We start from the raw sequence: 19,951 nt of genomic DNA, 5'->3' as shown, positions 1-19,951 counted from the left end.
CCGTGTGCACCAGAGAAATCTACGCATTACCCCAGCCCCCTCAAACCTAACAAAATACGCACAGAAGACTCTATGCACAAAGACACCACTAAGCAGGGGAGTGACAGGGAAGACTTTTACCGACACGCCGTTGAAAAAATGAAAAAACGACGAAACGCTACGCAGATTCCGACTGGGTTTAACAACCCAGTAAAAAACGACGAAATAAACGCAGATTCCTATTAGCCCGTGAATCGTGCACAATAAACTTTGTTTTGTAACGTTATTAAAGCTGTCTATTAATGCAAATAAAAGGGATATTAATAAATCATAACGCTTTCGGTTCTTTAAGATTCAGTCAAATTCAGGGCATGGTCGGAGCACGTATTTTAGACTCCGTGGATCGACCGGAATGACGCGGCTTAATTTCGCAGGTAAAATCTGTGATGTGGGTAATCGTAATTGTTAGGAGGCCTACCGTAAATGTAATACTTGATCCTAACGCTAACAAGTCTAACTGGACCGTGTTAGGGCTTCGAATCCTAACATACTGAAACGGAGAATTCCGTGTTTGGGAAGCCGTTTGAAACTTGAAAAATTCAGTTCTCAATTTTCGAGCACTTTATCGAGAACTGCAACATTTTCGAACCTATATAAGCTAGGGGACAAAATCTTGAAGCCCAATGATCCAGAGAATTTTTTTCCGATTGACTTCGCCTTTTCCTTGGGTCTGAATTATTAATTCACAAGAAATTTTACAGGGCAATTGTTAATTGAAAAGTTGGCACTGCGATAGTCGTTTATAAAGGAGAAACTCTATCAATAGGAGGACAGAATTATGTAGTAAAAGGTCTTAGGAAAAAAAAGTAAATAAATTTTTCAAGCCATGTGTTCCTCCGAGCATTTAAAAAGTAAACTGTCTCTCTAATTTACTTCCGATACGAATGGATAAATCGACTACACTGTGACTTCCTCATTATCATGATATTTAAGAATTTCTTCACAGTCGATGGTTTGGGCCTCAGCCGTCTTGCTTAATCTGAAAATTATGCTCTATTCAAAAGCATTTATGCCATCCCGCACCAAGAGATTATGATCTCTTGCCCGCACGTAACAGTCACTTTTTTTCCAAATTTTTTTTGACTATGCCCGTAATGAGTTTCGCTACACTGAGCAAATAGAAATTAATGTCGCCTTGAAAAAAATAAAGACTTATGGATCCGAAAACTAAACTAAATAAAATACGACCGCTGGAAATCTGGAAATTATTAAATGTACGGTTTCTTTTTAGTAACCATGGAAGTGGGACCTGAAGCAATTATTTAAGAAGGCTTGTTGTGTTTATTAATAAATCTGCTGTCCGTCTTGTTTCTTTTACTTTGAGTATATTTTTCTTCCTTTCTCATAATGTAAAGTTCGTAGCAATCATTGAGATCTGAACTGGCCAAAAATACTGCTTCAGCGCTGTCAAACACCTAACAGCTCTTTCCAGTTTCTTTTGAATTAACTTTAAATTTTTTTTTCTTCAGTTCTTTGTTGGTATCTATGGTTCACCAGAGTAATGTTAGAAGGTATGTAAAGATCTGAATCACCAATAATGAAATTGCCCCGTTGCTCTATATAGCTACCGACTGAACTACCAGGTCAGGCCGTAGGAACTGAAGATGTTAAAGTCAAGGCAATGAACATTTACGAATTTGCAAAAACGTAATCCATATCTTGATGCCTACTCTGGTTTGCATAACATTGAATTCCCCTTAAAAAGTTACGATTCAGACCCAACATATCGTCACCCCTGTCTATTGTCTTTATCAGGAGTCATCCAATTTTATCCCAAGAGTTCTTTTATCTGCTACGAAAGAACACGCTTAGTAAACTGGATCATTGGATAATGCAATTTGAGAATTTTGATTGGCTAAGCCATCATGGGTTATGAGCCATTATACCATAATATACGAGCACGGCAAGCATATGCGTGATTTTCTGGGCCTTTTTATTTTTATTGTAGTCTAGTTTTCTATATTTTGGGGGCGTTTTTAATAAAACAATTATTCCACTCGCGCTTGTTTGATATGAGATGATTATAGCCAACTCGGCGCTACGCGCCTCGTTGGCTATCTATCATCTCATATCCAACCCGCGCTCATGGAATAATTGTTAATTAGTATCACCCAACTAGTGGACCAATGCAAATCCTGCATTTTAATTGGCTACGCCACTAGAGGACTATGAATAATAGTTTCCGAGTGGCGAAAAACGTGACGCTTTCTTTCGTTTTATTCCCAGATAAATAATTATTAGTTCAAGTTGCATTTGCTAACTTTATTATTGCCTTTTCTGTCCGACTAGTTGGATGATACTAAAACTAGCGTGTTCCAAGCTCCCAGATAGTCGGGGAAATGAAAGCAACTGCATGTGTAAAGCGAGTGGGGGCTTGGGTCGAGGCGAGGCGCTTCGCCTCATAGGCTATTGACCTGGAGCCCTTGCGGGAGGGTCTCAATGGGGTTTAACCAAAAATGTAACCGTTAGACGTAAAAAAAAAACTTAAATTAAAATTGAAAACCGTTAACCGTAAAAAAATATATTAGCGCAAATTAAAGGTCTCAATTTTCTTGTAAAGAACTCCATTTGCGTATCGTTTAACCAATTCGGCTAATTAAAGTCATTTCACAATTGCAACGCCGGAATCGAAATGGTGGATGCGTCTTTGAAATGGAGTGTATCACACACTTTGACAGACTTGATTGCCGCCTCAGTGACGTTTTGACATCTCTCGCAATTTTCCGATCTTGTTGTTCAGTTTCTCTTTATGAATGGCGTCTATCCATGGCTTCAATCTCGGCCAAAAAGATGGTGACACCAACCCATAATACAACCCCTCGCCCCCGTATCAATGTTGACAGGGCAATAACTTTCGGGCTTTCATGAAAATAGTCACTAGTTTATTTTTCCTACTGTCTTTGAAAAGTTGGAAGGGGTAAACTGGTATGGGGCATCAAGTGTCACAGAAATTTATAACCGAGATTGTAGCAATGGGATAGTGAAGGCAGTTGTTAGTATCTAACGCACTGGAGAGGAGAAGCCCATAGAAAGATACAAAGCAAGGGTTCAAATCGGTGAAGATCCCAAATATACTGCTTCCTTCAAAAGTATTTTGATTGACCTACTTGGCTTCAATGACCAGGCCAAGAACTTTTGGCTTGGGGTCGTTTGACCTGAAACTTACTGCCATAGTAACTCAACAACAACTGGAACTGGGCTTGCCCTTCTTGTTTGGTTCGGAAGGGAAAGCGAGCTAAACGGTAAGTGGCTTTAAAAATCAAATACGGTAAAACGAGTCATAAACAGAAAGCAGGGTAGGCTCAAGATGTCAGCTAGGTATGTGGTTTTAATTTCGCTAGTGTCGAGAGCATTGGACTTGAAAGCTTTGGGATAAAAAAAAATCGTAAATGGTTTAAATCCAGGAGTCATATAACTGAGTGAAGTACGATCGTCCTGCAAAGTGTAGTCCTGAGAAGAACTGACACTGACTGACGTTTCGACAACCTGAGGGTAAGTCATCACCGATCAGAGTCAAGTGATTTGTGTAACGTCAGTAGGTGGTATAAATACTCTGGTCGTTGATCTGATTGGTCAACCAAGTCGTGACATTATTGGTCGTCCGTCAGTTAAGGCGTGTTGTTATTAGCTGTGACTGAAGACTGTAAGCGGTGATTGGTGCGTTGTTAATCAAATGTCCGTAAGTGTATTTTTAGTAAAATTTGTTGGTTTGTCTGTTGTTGATATTGTCAATAAGCCGTTTGCACCAATCACTTGTTTTATTTCTTAGACATTAAACGTTCCAAATTTCAACGTCCCGCACGTAGTACAGTCAGTACGGGACTGATATGTATTTGTGGATCAGATAAATTTCATTTTTTGTCAACCGAGAATGTTCCCTATACTTTTCATGATTTTGCCATGCTTCACACCAATGGAAATTAACTATTATATTTTCACTTAATTATTATATTCTAAATTATGTAAAACAATGGTAATTAACTATCAAAATTTCAGATAACCGTAATGGGAGCAAATTAACCGTTAGCCGTAAAAGGGCCAAAATTTTAACCGTTAGGCGTAAAAATGCTTAAAATTTAACTGTTAGCCGTAAAAGCCACTACCCCATTGGGACCCTCTTGCGGGCTACGGGTCTAATTGTTAATTAACGTTCTTTTAACAAGGCGGTGCAAATAGGTGTCTGGAAAAAGGCCCGCCACGATTACCATTCAAAAGAGCGTGGGTGGCATTCATTTGCCCGTAGTTCATATAGATGGACTGGTTCTGAAACTCTGGACACTAAAACAGCGAGAAGAGTGACATCGCGCTTCATGTTAACTTGACCGTGGCCATGTACAATCTTTTGTCCTCGGTTCACAACCGAGGACAAAAGGGTGTGGTTTGCGCATGGTCAGGGCCGAAACGCCGAACAAAAATATAACTGACAAAGAAACTTGTCGAGTTTCATAGCCATATCCACAGATTAACTATGATGTGCCAAGCTTCCAAACAAATTAACGGCTTTCATGGTACCGCTTGTTGGTGGTGATAATTCTGGAGCGTTGGCCACGTTCGTATTTAGACATGGTAATGACGCTTTATGGTCAAATGTTTATGTCTCAGTTCTGTTTTCTTTGTCTCACAAGTGCCAAGGGAGTTTTCTGAACAAAACAATTTTCAAATTTAACCATAAAGACTCGTAGCCATGTGTGAATATTGATATATCGACGTGGCCAAAAACATTTCAAAATGGCGACCTTTCGTGCGGGAAAGCTCTCTAGAAAGAAGAATCTCTGTTTACAGAGTACAGCAGTAAAGAGCAGAATGGAAAACCTTTTAGACTCTCGCAAAAAAGATAGTCGAGTGATAGCCTTGCTGATGCTTAAGTATCATTTCAGTCCGAGAGTGAAAGTGAAACCGCGCCATTGGGGAGACGTGTTGAGGAGTCGAGTTCGGTTTTCTTTCTGTTTTCTCCTAAACGAGGGGTGGTGACCTATCTTTTTTATGGCATAATTTTATTCTCTTACTCCTCCTCTTTGTGCTGTAAAACTTTGTAGAAAAATTAAGTCAGAAAAAAAAGTTACAGGGAAAAAAGTATTCGTAGCCATAGCCCGTGAACACAAATTTAAATTTTCTCCTCGAGATCACGCACCCAAGGAATATATGTAGTCAATACCTCTTCATGACGTATGCCTGTGCCATAAAACAAACATTAGCTTATTCCTTTTGCTGAATACAATACACCTGTTTTGTTATTTCAAGAATTACATCAAAGCTGTGCTTCCTGTTCCTGCAAAACGTACCGTGAACCGATGGAACAAACTTGTCCTTTATAGATGAAGTCTCAATGATTAAATGAGTAACTTGAGCAAGTTATATCTCCCAAACGAGCTTGGTGACCTGTTTTTGTAATTGCATATTTCGAATCACCATAATGCAGGGAACAATCGAGAAAAGTTTAAAGACAATCTTACGACAACTTCTAGTAGTAAGGAATCACTTTAAGTTACTTTAGAAAACCACTGAAGAAGGGGGAGTACCCTCGACCGAACAAGCTTGGTCAGTAAAAGATTTATTACATGGGATAAAACACCAAAAAATGATCTTTGATCTTGCGGGACCAAGCGAATAATCCCGAGCGGGTGGTATAGCTCCGTCTTGCCTGCTCGGGTAGCCAATGACAGCGCGGGATTGTGTTCATTTTGCCCGCTCACGCAGCTAGTCATATAATAAACAAATATACCACAGGAAGAGGAAATCACTACATTATGCAAAGCATACTAAAAATTTAAACTTTCACAAAAATGACCCTCCGATCCCCGCAAACTATATAAAGAAATGCTAAGACTCATACTCAAAAAGAATTCTTTCCAGTTCAACGGAAAGAACTATCTACAAATTCATGGTACTGCCATGGGTACTAAAATGGCCGTTACCTTTGCAAATATCTTTATGGCCGATCTTGAGACAGATTCTTAGCAAAAGCGTCATAAAGCCAATGATTTGGAAACAATACATTGATGACATTTTTTCGTTGTGGGATGTCAGCAAACCGGATATAGACAAGTTCATTACACAAGCAAACTCACACCACCCTACCATCAAATTTACGACTGAGATCTCAAACACTGAAGCCACCACAGAGGGCCCACACAATGTGTTTGTGTGACCGATTGTTATTTTATAGTAAATGCACTAGATTTACCGCTTTCCTCACCTATAGCGATATATCGCTAACTCTGTATATAAATCAATGATAAATATACGTTGAATTACCTTACCTGTGGTATATAGTCGCCCTTTTGCCTCAAAAGTGTTTTTTGAGGCGAACTCAAAATGTGTGGGCTCCAAATAAAGCCACATTTCTTGACACTATCGTATACAAAGGCAAACGCTTTCAAAATCAATCCATTCTGGATATAAAAACACACTTCAAGCCGACTGAAACCTTTCAGTTCACTCATTTTTCCTCCAGCCACCCACCAGGTGTCAAAAAAAGATTCGTGAAGGGCGCTAGACTTCTACGCTCTAATTCTTCAAGAACAACTTTTGAAGAGAACATTTGCAAATTCAAATCACGTCTCCGTGGTAGAGGCTATCCAAAACGTCTGATTGAGACACTTCTATCAGACATCAAATTCACAGACTGAGGGAATCAGCGCTGAAGCAAAGGAATGAAATCTCTTAAGATATCTTGCCCCGGGCTTTGTGACACAGTATCACCCGCCAGTGCCAAACCTTAAACATGCACTTGATGCAAAATCAGCCACCGCTCCTATCTTTTCAAAGGGGAAAATACAAGACATAGTCGTAAGAGCAAAGAAGTTTAAGAGGTCAAAGACCGAAAATATGGTACAAACGCCTCACCCGTTAAGGAGTTCTGTAGGTCTGTCAATCCTTGCTACTTCCTACTGTGCACATTCTGACCCCTTTCCAACTGGGTTATTAAAGTGTCCTTACTCCTTCTTGCTCGGACAGAGCAACGGACTAAAATGTACTAATCCCCCACCCCATAGCGAAAAGCAAAGGCCAAAATGTACTATTCCCCCATCCCTCTTGGAAGGCAACGCAAAAAGTGAATTAACCCTCACCCCCTCGGGCAAGGCAAAGAGTCAAAGACCCCACAAAGCCCCACTTATGCCCCATGTTTGCACGGGGTGGGGGTTTACAGTGACAGGTGCATTATATATTTGCATAATCCATCCCGCTCTTGTCAACATTATCTAAACGTATTTGTCTATTATATTTCACACTATGGCTATGTTCGCTTAAGTATTCAAAGTGATATAGTTTCTTATAATTTTCCTTTTCGTTTTTACTCTAAAGATTGTTGGTAATCGGTTAAGTATCTTCCTCTAATCGTAAATCTCGTTTCTTTTATTGTACACAATTAGTCTTAGTTTTGTCATTGTATTTTCGTTTCTCTTGTTTTACCTATTAGTCATTGTAAGTTTCTTTTTCGTTCTGTAAGGTTGAGTTGTTCCGATTTGTCATGCGTTGAAACCACTGCTCAACGCGAATACAGTAAACACCCGCATATAAGAACACTTTTTTCAGGTTTAAAGACGGTGCCTACTATTGTTATTGCTCATATGTTCTGCGCATCTCGAGATACTCGGGTTTCCTATCGGTGATGCTTACTAATACAGGGATATTTTTGCGCGGTTTAAAAGTATCCGGCGAAAGTAGACCTTAGTAAGTATTCTTGGTATCCATAAAGAAAATTGTGGGTAATCATGCATTTTTGAGAGATAATTAAGCTTCAATTTTAGAAAGAAAGCCATACATTGCTTTGTATTTTAAAGCTTTTTACAAATATTATTTGTGAATTATCTTTGAAAAATGTGTGGGCACCCTCATTTTCTCTTTGGATTTCAATAACACTTGTTAAGAGCTACATTTCCCGCATAATCATAAACCAGGGGAAAAAACCTTTGAATTAGTAGGCACCGTCCTTAAGGCTGATCGTGTTCTTATTTGATGGGTACGTAGTGAGAAATCAGCCTGAAAGTGTTCTTAAAATGTTCTTAAAATTGGTTTCAGAAATACCTCAAATTATATATCACTAGAGGTTTAATTAACATACAATGCTGTTTTGTAATAGAGTTATAGTTCTCCTGAACATCATAGTACTTTGCTATAAGTTACTGTATGTATTGTTTCCTTATCTTAATACCCTTTCCCTTTGTATTACGAACATGTTTTATTTATCAGGCTGAATTTGTTCTTATTTATATGGTGCTTTATTGGCCAAATTTCAGCCTGTTGTTCTTAATCCACTTGTTCTTATATGCGGGTGTTTACTGTAGCTGTAGCTAACTGCGGGCAGTGCTTATTTTATTTTGTACATGTTCTTAAGCCTTTAATAAACTTGAATAATAAAACATCAAAACGATTGAAATGATTGATTTTACTTTGAAGTATATATATGTATATATATTGCAGCGTCTTGTTCAGACAAGAGACTTTATACAGTTGCTTGCTTGGTGTTTAAAAAGGCTGGAGGTTGTCAAACAGATTTCGCAGTGGAAAGCTGCCAGAAGACTTGCGACCTTTGTCCACCCACATCAGGTGAATGGCATAGAACGAAGGCAACTAGGCTGAAAAATTTCCTTTGATTTTCAGATCGTCGCCAATTGTGAATGCAAGAAATAGGGAAGCTTGAAAAATTCAGGCTTGAACCCATAAAAGAAAAGTAGCAAGTTGATCTGCAGCATGGCTTTCTGTCATGAATGTTCCTCAAAGGTGGCTTAAACCAGTTTCAAAAATTTCAAGAAACTGTTTTATTACAAGGCCTATTTCTTCCACACTTTTTCAAAGATTCTTGATTGTAATACTAAATGACTAAAGCAAATTACAATTAAGGCAAAACTTCTCATTTCAAATTTGACACTCTTGGCAAGTCCGGCGGTTTGTACACCTTTTTAATCATATTCGAATTCATAGGAGGTTCACTATAATATATAGATTTAGCCAAGCCTAAAAGCGGAGCCCCCGTTTCTAACCCCAGAAAGCAATATAGTGTACATGGAGAACATTATGCTTCTGCATGAAATATAAAATTAATCGTCATTATTACTGTTAGTATACAGTTTACAGTGATTAAACAGATCAAACACCTCTGAGCTGACAGCGGTAAACAAACAAGCCTTGCAAACAATAACCAACAATTTTAATCAACAACTAAAACTGAAATTACATGCACAGTGATCTCTTTCACTTGATCACTTTCTCTTGATCGTCTTTTGTGGCGTAGGAGTATCCATGGTGTCATCAAACACTTTGAACACTTTGAAGCAGAGCGTTCCAACTGCATTATTCAGAGCAGGCTCCGCAGAAAAGATCCTCCTAACGCAGCCCCAACAGGATTAGACCCTGTGCAACAAGGCCGGGATTGCTGCACACCTCCGCCTACGTCACCCGGGCTACGCGAACCACAAACCGTATTCATCGCAAGCGATGTGACTTCCAAGAATCTCTCAGTTTCACAAAAATTTCCGTTTAACTGTCAACCTTTCAGTCCCTCTCTCTTCAGTTTAGAACAACAGCAAAAATCTTATTCAGTGCAGGGATGGCGCAGTGGTGAGAGCACTCGCCTCCCACCAATGTGGCCCGGGCTCGATTCCCAGACTCGGCGTCATATGTGGGTTGAGTTTGTTGGTTCTCTACTCTGCACCGAGAGGCTAGGTTTTCTCCGGGTACTCCGGTTTCCCCTAGCTCTCCTCAAAAACCAAAATTTGATTTCATTTGCGTTAACTTGTTAATTTCAATTTACACTGTCCCCGATTAGTGCTCCACGGCGCTAGAAGATTAGACACAAAGTTCCTTTCCTTTTTTTCCTTTCCTTTCATCTTTTCAAAGTCAACCTAAAACGTAGTAAATTCGCTTACTCCACTGCAATTTCACTTTCTGACGCGAGCAATATCGCGTCAATATCGCATAAATTATAAATTTATGTATCTGTCCGCTTATTGACAATAAAAATTAGCCAATGAGCGCGCGAGAATTTTGCAGTAATTGTAAAAAAGTGTTTTGTCTCTCGCTCTGTTTCTCTCAGCTTCAAGGTGATTTTCATTGACTGAATTTTTTTCTTCTTCTCCTTCCTCAGCTTCTCTCCAGGATTTCTTCGCTTAATTAAACTTCTCAAATTTTGTCGCCTCTTGTCTCATGCTCTTTCGCTTTTCTTCGACTTTCCTGCTCTTTATCCAGTTGCTCGTCACCAATGTGATTTCCCGCCAGTAAACCGCGGGTTGCCAAATGCAACGCTGCCACGCGATTTCCCCCCAAGGAAAATTGCCCGAACACTCGTGTCCCCAGAGGCCCTCCTGCCTCCCCACCCCGACTATCTGGACGGGCGGACAGGCGGACGGACAGACGTACGTGACGTCATAACCAAAATTTCTCACATGGATAAATTTTCCAATAAATCTTACCCATGGTGCTCCGCTTTGCGCGCTTTGCCTGACATCCTCTATGAGGAGTTACAAATTTGATAATGAGACATGGATCCGACGAGACATCATTCGTTGATATCCAGTCGCTTCCTTTTATTCTTGATTACTTTTTCACAGAACAGCAAGTTTAGGTAGCATTTGAAACACCAATTTTGCATTACAAGATGCACTCATTGTAGGTCACGATAGACAACAGGAGGAGCCATGTAAAACGACCTTATAGTTTGTATGGAAACGCTTACATCTCAAAATCGCAACCATTGACCCCCATTTTTTATTGCTGGAAAGTTACGAGTGGGCTGCGATGAAACTCTTTGCAAAGTTAAAAAATTCTACATAGCAGAATCACAGCCACCTTAAAATGGCTCCCTAAAGTATTTTGCGAATACCCTCACTACAGGGAACGAGTTACAAAACGAAACCCAGTTAATTTCTCTTAATGTTTTCCCTGTATAGGTTTACCAGTATGAGTACCGATATAATAAGGCGTAAATTTTTTTTTGGTGTCAATTTATTGCATCTAATGACAGGCGCGATTTCAGGCTTTACGCGCTAAATAATAATTAGTGCCTTGCTTGCGCGCGGCCCTAAAACTCTAGGCAGCCTCCTAAAATATTCCAATTGTGAAGATAGCTGAGAGTCCGCTCCAGAAATTGTTTTTAAAATTTCTGCAAAAAATTTAAATTTAGCCTGTTTAGTACTTTCCAGCGATAAAAAGGGGGTCACTGTGTTTGTTTTTGAGATATAGACATTTAAAGACAAAATTCAGGGTGTTTTTAGATTAATCGCCTTTTGCGTTTTTAAATTTGTCAAGCACTAAATGCTGGTGTATGTGAAACCATAACATAGCTGCTTGGTGATACAGTGTATGCATAGTGTTGTTAAGTCAATCCTTCAAATTGTACAGTTTCTTGAAAGGAGTGGAGACTGGTGTGAGCCTCCTTAAATTAACGACGTGGCAACGAAAGGAAAGCCTGAAGTATTGGCTCGATAGCTCTTATAACTACGATCATCTAAAAATCTTATCATATGTCTTTTCACAGTTAAAATGTATCTTTTTATTAGTCATATCTAAGCTTGAGACAAATGCGCACAATGACGAATAGTAAGTATATCAAATGGGAGTTCTGTGGCGGGTGGAGCACAGGGCCTGGTTCCCGAGGAACTTACACTATACCCTAACCCCAACCAATAGTCGAAACGGGTAAAAACTATATAGACCGATTATTCCAGTTTTTATCTCTTTTCTCACTGGATATCATTGCTGTAGAGTAGTCAAAAACGCAATGGCGCTATTGTTTTCTATGAAACGTGACATAAATATAAGACAACTAACTTAAATGGACCGTCACAATTGATTGCACAATTACAAAGACTACCAGACCGTGATTGGTTAATTCGAACGGGATCATAAGTGATAGAATCTGTGATAGATAAACGCGACATGATTATAGGGTACATAGTTCCTTGGGGTTGTCTCAAGGATACTAAGGTTTAGGCTTCACAGCTCCACAGCTCTATAGCTTCATCAGCTGCTAACGCCCCATTCCATATACTACTACGACGTCAGCAAAGACTTCCCTGTATTAAAAAAATGATTTTTTTCGTCCTCTTCAGTACATCCACCGTCAACAGAAGAAGTAGAACCCGGCCCAACGACAACCAGACCCACAACTCATGCAATACCTCAATGTGGTGGCCAAAATTTAGCTTTACCAATTAGCCGAGGTCTAATCGTTGACCATAAGCTTCAGGGTCTCGTGATTTGGGCTCACTCTGTTCTCTCAGAACTTCATTGTGAGGATACCTGTCTGCGACTTCCCGCGTGTTTGGCTTACAATTACCGCTATTCGGGAGTGATGGAACAAAGAGTCTGCGAGCTGATGAATAAAGTCACAAATGTCACGAATATTAGAGGATATTGCTGTCGAGTTTTTGAGCGGGATAGAGTTCAGAAAGTAAGTACGTAAGTGCCATTAGTTTTGCTTCTATGTTTTGGTGCCCATCAAGTGTGCAATAAAGACGTCTGCGTTCAGAAAAGTTGGGCACAGGTCAATGACCTACAACCGTAAAATCACATAAGCACGTAATACAATCGTGGACAAAATTGGTGACAGACACTTTTTACTCCCAACTCCATATCTAAATCAAGTACTGTATTTCCATCCAGTAAATTCATGTTGCGGATCCACTCTCCCCCCAAAGAATGTTAAGAGATTGCCGGTTATTTCAGTTAGGAGGTTTAAGTTAGGAGCTCATGGTCAGCATTTTCACAGACTAATCTATTTTTAGACCAGTTTTTTTTTTCCAATACGTTTAGGGTCTTACTACCAAGATTAAAGTCATAAGCTAATATGGAACGTAATCACAAGACATACTTGAGCCACTGATGGCAACCGGAAGACTACCGGAACTGAATGAGCTGTTTTCCTTTTTAATTCAGTGTCAAGGGACTTACCACATTTATAATTCTATGTATCATTTCTCAATTACATACGATTAGTGTATAAATGTGGGAGAAATGTCAGTCCTGGCATGCCAAATGTTCATACATACACACCTAAGTGCTTAACTGACCACACCGCCTAGGCGTTTTTTAGGAAAAAGGAAACACAATCAGCGAAACGACAGAAAAGAACAACAATAACATCTGTTAAGAATCCCAACTGACCGGAGGCAAACCAGTTGACTTTTTACAAGTGCAGCAGAGAAGTTTGACAGGGACTACCAGGATAAAAATCAACGTCGGAGTGGTCAGAATTAGTCTTGAACCCACTTCCGGTTTCCGTTCTAGTCTTAATTAAAAACATCTCGTGCTGAAGCAACCTCGTTCCCATGGTCTCTCTTCTCTGCCTCCATTGTCGTCTTAACGGAAATGGAGGCAGAGAAGAGAGACCCTGGGAACGAGGTTGGTACAAAAAAGTCTATACCAAGGATGCATGCATTTTTATTGGTAATTACGCAAGGCTCGTGATTTTCAGGAAAGGTCTGTTTCGCGGAGTATCAATCTCAAAATAACGAGGTCTGTAAAAAAAAGGGTGATTCAAAGATAATGACCCTTATTTGAGTCAATGAAACCGGTAACCCCCTTCCACCCTTCCCAGCTAGTAACTAGTTTTTATGGTATCAAAAGCTATGGCTACACAGAGAAGAAAAAAGCGAGCACATTTGAGTCACTGAAGATTAAACTGGGAACCGAGATCCAAAAACTGCCCACTTACCAAATTTTAAACCATGTTTATTTCGATTAAGCAGAGACGACGACGATGTCGGCGAGAATGCTACAAAACAATCGGTTTTACCGTTCTAGTCCTGACAGCGACGTGAAATGATACAATTTTGAGGATATCTGGAGGACTTGAGCACCTGACGATAAATTGTCAACTTTCTCTGCAAGCAATCGCACCATTCATATCAATTTCATTTCTGCAATGTTCATACACACTTTCCATGCCGATCGACTTGGAATAATCTCGAGATTATTACAACAATGAGAAATCATATTTTTAGATAACGTTCTCGTTGCCGTCGTCGTCGTCTTTACGTCCGGGGCGATGTCTCGTTCTATGGGTTACTTGCTGGGCCTTTTTTTAGTCCTGGATAGACGGAATCCCGCAGAGAAATGGGAAAAGAAAAAAGGAAGAAATGGAGGATAAAAGGAGGAGGGAAGAGGAGAAGGCGGGGAACGGTGAGAGGGGAAGACTGGGGAGGGGGACGAGAAGAGGAAGGCAGGGAAGAGGGGGAGGACAAGGGGAAGAAGAAAAGAGGAGAGGGGGGTAAGGAGAAGGGGCAAGGGGGGAATAAGGCGGGGAAGAAGGAGGGTAGGGAAAAGAGAAGATGACACAGGGATGGGAAAGGGAGAAGACGGGGCGGAAATACCCATCCTCAAAGTTGAAGGGATCATGAGCATATGAAGATGTCCATTTTGAAGATTGACGATGTCAACGACAAACTGTGGAATTGGGAAACGGATTAGTGATGGTCTGGTGTGAATCTTTGCAATACCTCTTCGTCTTATGAAAAGGATCGTCGCCGCAAAACCTTTGACTATCCCGATTTGCTTACTATTTCCCATCCTCCTTATTTCACATGATTTTAGGTCGAGAACGGAAAGGTTGAAAGATCCTTGAAACAAATGAATCTAAAAAAAAAACATTTAACAGAGGAATATCATGTTACATCTTTCTTGTCCTCTGTTGATCTCATTGCAGCTTCTTCTGGGATCTCAGCAGTGCTCTGGCTAACCACGAAGAGACATAAGCTCAACATAGGCGGTTACAAGGTAGCTACTGGAAGCAACTGGGTGGTTCAAGTGAAATTAAGAGAACGAAAACCTAAAATGTAGGAGATACAAGCAGAAACCTCGGCAGTAAAAAAATTTGGGGTGGCTTTTTAAGCTAAACCTCCTACTTTGTCATCAGCACTACGTTGATAAGGCACAGAAGGCCAAATCAGTACTGTCTGGGCCTCATCAGTGGCTATATATATGAATTCAAGGTCAGATTTCGGAATCACAAATCGGCTATGTTGACCAACAAGGCCACGTGTGAATTGGCCGTCCATGTCAATAGAAAAGAACATCACATGTCTGACTTTGAGTTCATTGTTATTGAAAAAATTGTTAATGACACTACTGATGATATGGACAAGGTTTTACTCACAAGAGAGGCCTTTTGGTGCGCACAGTTATGCATCCTCCAACCTTACGGCTTGATCAAAAGATCCGAGTTTAATTCCAAAAATAGAATAAGGTTTAATTAATCATTCACTGGAGTAATTGTGCAACCAGTTGGGCTTTTTTTCAGTTACGCTGTGCAGATCGGCATTCTCACAGGCCCTGTTCAGGGATTCTATTACTTTTTTTTAGAGCCCCTGGGCGGGGTTCTGTTGTTTTTAGTACTGGCGTGGTTCCAGAGGCTTTCTCTTGGGATCTTGTTTTGCGCTCATCATATGGCCACCTGATTGCATGATTTACAAAGTCCTGTTGTTTATTTTAAATAATTAGTTTCGATGTCTGGTGATTAACGCCTTTTTCGGAATAGAGCTAACTATTTCTTATCTCACGTATTGTCCACTTAATGAATTCCAACCGCACATATTACGTGACATATTATTGCGGTTTTTTATAATTTTTTTGTAATTTTAAACATTTTACACCTTTTGGTTCATGGTTTTGTATAAATAGCGCAAGTTCAGTTGTACCAGGTATTTTTAGTTTTTAGTTTTTAGCGTGTACTGAAGAAGCCCGAAGGGCGAAACGGTTACACGAGATTAAAATATACTAGACCTGTGAGAAGTTCGCCAGCGACTCATTTTTTCATTCTCGCTATATATATATATATATATATATATATATATATATATATATATATACACCCGTTTTTAAAAACGTTGCAATTTCAAAGTATATATGATATATATATGCCTTTTGTTTTCTCATCAGAAAGGTGTTGACAGAAAAAAACAATAGGGGGCCATTTTTACAAAAGGAAAGAACAATAGCTGCTGTCAAACATGTTGAAGGCTTTGTTTGAATTTCACCAGTTTACCTCTTTCTAGCATCCACCATACCTTTTCTTCTCGTTTTTTTTTTTATAATTGAAAAGAATAAGGTATGTGAGAAAGGCAGTGTCTTAACAACTTAACAACTCAGTGTTATTTTTTCCAAACTGAAAGAACTGCTCGGGTTATGAAGATGGTGATTACTAGTCAGCTCTTTTCCGAATTACCTTGAAGAACGGAGCAGTTTCGCCACACATCTCAACTCAAAAGCCAAAAACAAAAACAAAAAAGAGGAACGTAAATTACTTTTGGAGAAAGTGAAGTTGTAGGAGGTTTTCACGTGACGTCATCGCCGCCATGTTGGTGGACGAAAACAAAAGATCTCTCATCAGCTTCTTTTGTTCGTCCACCAGAAGTCGTACTTTTCTCTATTTTGTTATTGGTGTCTCTAGAGGTTGGTTGAAAACCTCCTATATTTCATTGCTTATGGCTTGATCTTTCAGTTTTGAAAGGTGTCTAACGAATTTATAATTGGATAATGTTTGTTGGGAATATTGTCTTCGCAATTCACTTGCTCTGGTCTTTCATATACCGGATCCGAAATAATTAATGTCCATAAAACAAAAGAACAACGTGAACATAATAATACCTAATTAGCAAGGCCTAATCGGAATAACAATAATTCTTTTGTACTCCGCCATTTTAGTCCAGTATATGAAAGTCTACCCCAAAACACTTATTGTTTGCGATTTCTTGTCATCTCGACAAAGCCACGAGTTATTGTCAGGCAACTGATGCAATAGCGAGGAAGCATGAGTAGCACTTTACTCATTGTTTTGCTTTTAATTCTTCTCGATTTCGGCCTTGCTGGCATGAACCCCGTGTACATGATGAATCATTTAAAGGCTTAAATGACTTAAATGAGTCATAAATTTTGGCTGCTTCCGAGGTTGTTTTGTTGGCGGGTTTACAGACCACACCTCTTTGTGATGGCTACCCGTAAAATATTAGTTCCCGTAATGAACCTTTAAAGAAATTAGGATTAAAGAGCTCCCGGTTGAATCAATTAAATACTGTTCCATTTCCCTCAAATAGCTTGTGGGATTTTTCTCGTCAATTTTTGAATTTTATTTTTGTTAAAAGAAAAACGCGTTGTTCCTTCAACGTGAAATACACATGCTTCGTGTCTCACCTTTCTGATGAGAAAAAAAAAAGCATATATATATCATATATACTTTGAAATTGCAACGTTTTTGAAAACGGGTGTATATATATATATATATATATATATATATATTAAATAACTTATGAAGACTTCTTAAGGCAAATTGATTATAATGGGACGTCAAACGTTTCGCCGGTTAGGGCTTCATCAGTGACTGATAAGTTATTTTACAAGACAGAATATATAACAAGTAAAGAACAATTTGCCTTAAGAAGTCTTCATAAGTTATTTAATATTATACGAGGCATGGCATCATCGTATTTTTCAACATATATATATATATATATATATATATATATATATATATATATATATATATATACATATAAATTTATTTATGGACCACAAATGAAGAGATGACACAACTTTAGTTTACACCTACATTTCGGCCTTCTTTAGGATCATGATTAAACTAAAGTTGTGTCATCTCTTCATTTGTGGTCTATTTTTTATTAATTGCTAGGAGACAACATTTTATGCTTGTGATAACCACTACACCACCAGGACAACCATGCTGGCAACACAGCAATCGAAGGTGTGATTAAAGCCCGGTTTACACTACAGAAAATATTAAGGCACGGGTGCCAAAAAAGAGTGCAGCAAACTTTGTTTACACTACACCATTTTTACCGTACCAAAAATACCGTGCCAAAATTTTTGGGCCCGCGTAACTTCTCATGGAGTCATGCGCAGTTCAACTATAATGAAGAACGCCCGCGTGATTTTGGTGGAGAATGAGCCGCCATCTTGAAATGTACTTAAAAAAAACCGGTAACCTATATGAATTAAGGCTCAAATTTTGCCCTTTAAAGTGTTTACACTGCTTGTTCTATCCGAACCGTGCCTATTTTTTCAGTCCGTACTCGGACTAACTCGCCGAAGGTCCCAGCACGGGTAAGAATTTTGGTTCGGCACGGATAAAATTTGGTACTGACAGGTTGTTTACACTGCAAATTTTATTCGAGCCGAACCCTTTTTTTGGGAACCGTGCCAATTTCACCCAAGCCGTGCCAAAAATTTTCTGTAGTGTATACCGGGCTTTACTATCGATCTCAGACGTCCACGGACAAGGGCTTTTTTTCAGCCCACTTCACGGACTGTTGACTTCAGTCTGTGGTTGAAAACTTCTGATCACGTGATAACATCTTTTGTGGCTCTGCGGTTTTGAAAATACCGACCACGTGACGCTAGTCCTTCGTTCTTCCCACGGCCGAGAGAAGAGAAAAACCTGAAGAAAATTTTCCACCTTTTTCTCATTTCCTCGGACAAGGCTTTTCCTGGGTTACCCCGGCGTAATAGCTTCGGCCGGTTTTATTCGCTGTCAACATCGTTTCGCGTTTAATTCTTTGGGAGAGCAACAGAAAATAGCGTCACGAGATCAGTTTTTTCGATACCGCAGAGCCGCAAAAATGTTATCACGTGATCAGAATTTTTTAACCGCAGACTGAAATCAACGGTTCGTGAAGTGGGCTGAAAAAAAGCCCTTGTCGACGGACGTCTGAGATCGATAGTACGTGGTTAGGGTGTGGGCCTCCCAGGAAATTTTCTTTCAAAGTGGCAGAGTAGGAGTCTATAACTCCGCTTGAAACCCAACTGAGGATCAAGTTAATGATACACGACCGTAGTCAATTTAGCGGATGACAAGGAAGGATCCACAAGGGATACTGGCTAATTCTATTTATGTAGGAAGAGTATATGAGAGATACCCTGAACTCCGTACATCCCAAATAATCATATCTGTAACTGAATAAATGTTTAAAAGAAAATTCGCCCTGAGCGGAATTTGAACTCACGTCCCCCGTTACTAGTCGGTTGTGATAACTACTACACCACCAGGACAACCATTCTGGCAACACAGCAATCGAAGAGGTGATTTACGTGATTAGGGCGTGGGACTAAAATAGTGAAAATATGCCAAAAATATGCTCAAAAGTTGCCGAGCAGAATCTGGCTAGGCCTACAAGTTAAGACAAAACCTTCTAGCTGACCTCGAAGTAAAAAAAAATCAGCCTCTCCTTTCGTCAGAGGCTTCTTTTAGCATCAAACTGTAAGTGACTGTCAGTGACAATGTAGTTTTCGTTGAGTTACAAATAGACAGAACCACAGTCGAAGGCAACCCAAAGGCTCCTTTTTCAATGGCTTTTACCGTTATTACTGTAAGGGTGGGCGTCTCTGCAATCCTGTTGCATGCACAACTCGTCCCCAGTAGTACTGGCACTCCACATGCAATTTTATCTCAGTTTTATTATCCTTGTAATTAATGTTTTTTCTACGTTGTAACAAATAAGCTAATACATTTATGGAACGTTCAAAACCAATTACATCTGTTTCTGTATTCGTTTAAGCAATTTTCCCCTTTGTTAAACCAATTAGCATGTTTGCTTAAGGTTCCTTTATAGATCCCTACCTTGTGATTTCTTTAACATTCACTATTAACAGTGCTTGTGTACAATCAATTGAGCATAGAAGAACCCTGAGAACATTTGACGCATCACTGTTACTCTTATGTTCTGACTGTGTTGCGTTGATCCTACATTGACGTCATTCTTTGTCAGCCATCCACAGTCTCATTGTCTGTCGAAACAAACGGTTCGTTCGGTCCAGACGACGGCACACTTAAACAAGAAAAGGATTGTTTTAAAATAGATATTTTCCCTACTCCGATCCTGATTGAGTTCTTGGATGAATTTGCAGTCAGCTTTGGGGTTTGCGGTGGGAGTTATGTAGAAGCTGTAGTTTCTGCTTTGCCGGT

The 19,951-nt window shown here is 39.6% G+C and overlaps 2 protein-coding genes across 3 annotated transcripts in view; one reads left to right on the top strand and one right to left on the bottom strand.

Annotated features, from left to right (window-relative positions):
• The first annotated feature begins 337 nt into the window (after positions 1-337).
• LOC138052750 (uncharacterized) lies at positions 338-15,820 on the top strand. Of its 2 annotated transcripts, XM_068899315.1 has the most exons (5): positions 338-413; positions 1,509-1,550; positions 8,464-8,589; positions 12,090-12,430; positions 14,684-15,815. In XM_068899315.1, exons 1-5 carry the CDS (start codon positions 392-394, stop codon positions 14,714-14,716), a joined length of 564 nt encoding a protein of 187 aa, XP_068755416.1. In that variant the 5' UTR covers positions 338-391; the 3' UTR covers positions 14,717-15,815. The 2 variants fall into 2 exon arrangements, with proteins under 2 accessions (XP_068755416.1, XP_068755418.1); XM_068899317.1 differs by lacking the exon at positions 8,464-8,589 and having other exon boundaries at positions 14,684-15,820.
• A 3,605-nt stretch (positions 15,821-19,425) lies between these two features.
• LOC138052723 (uncharacterized) overlaps positions 19,426-19,951 on the bottom strand; it is a 4,470-nt gene continuing 3,944 nt past the window's right edge. Inside the window, exon 2 of the mRNA XM_068899281.1 lies at positions 19,426-19,951. This exon is cut by the window's right edge and continues 251 nt beyond it. The gene's annotated coding sequence lies outside the window, so the exon portion shown is untranslated.

This window comes from Montipora capricornis, chromosome 6 (genome assembly GCF_036669925.1).
Source record: "Montipora capricornis isolate CH-2021 chromosome 6, ASM3666992v2, whole genome shotgun sequence".
Taxonomy (NCBI): domain Eukaryota; kingdom Metazoa; phylum Cnidaria; class Anthozoa; order Scleractinia; family Acroporidae; genus Montipora; species Montipora capricornis.
Note: the sequence above shows the minus strand (reverse complement) of the source record. Positions and strands in the feature narration are given on the sequence as shown.

Coding starts and splice junctions, on each gene's coding strand:
- LOC138052750 (XM_068899315.1), top strand. CDS start 392: ATGACGCGGCTTAATTTCGCAG. Junction 414..1,508: donor GACGCGGCTTAATTTCGCAG/GTAAAATCTGTG, acceptor TTTTTTCTTCAG/TTCTTTGTTGGTATCTATGG. Junction 12,431..14,683: donor AGCGGGATAGAGTTCAGAAA/GTAAGTACGTAA, acceptor ATCTCATTGCAG/CTTCTTCTGGGATCTCAGCA.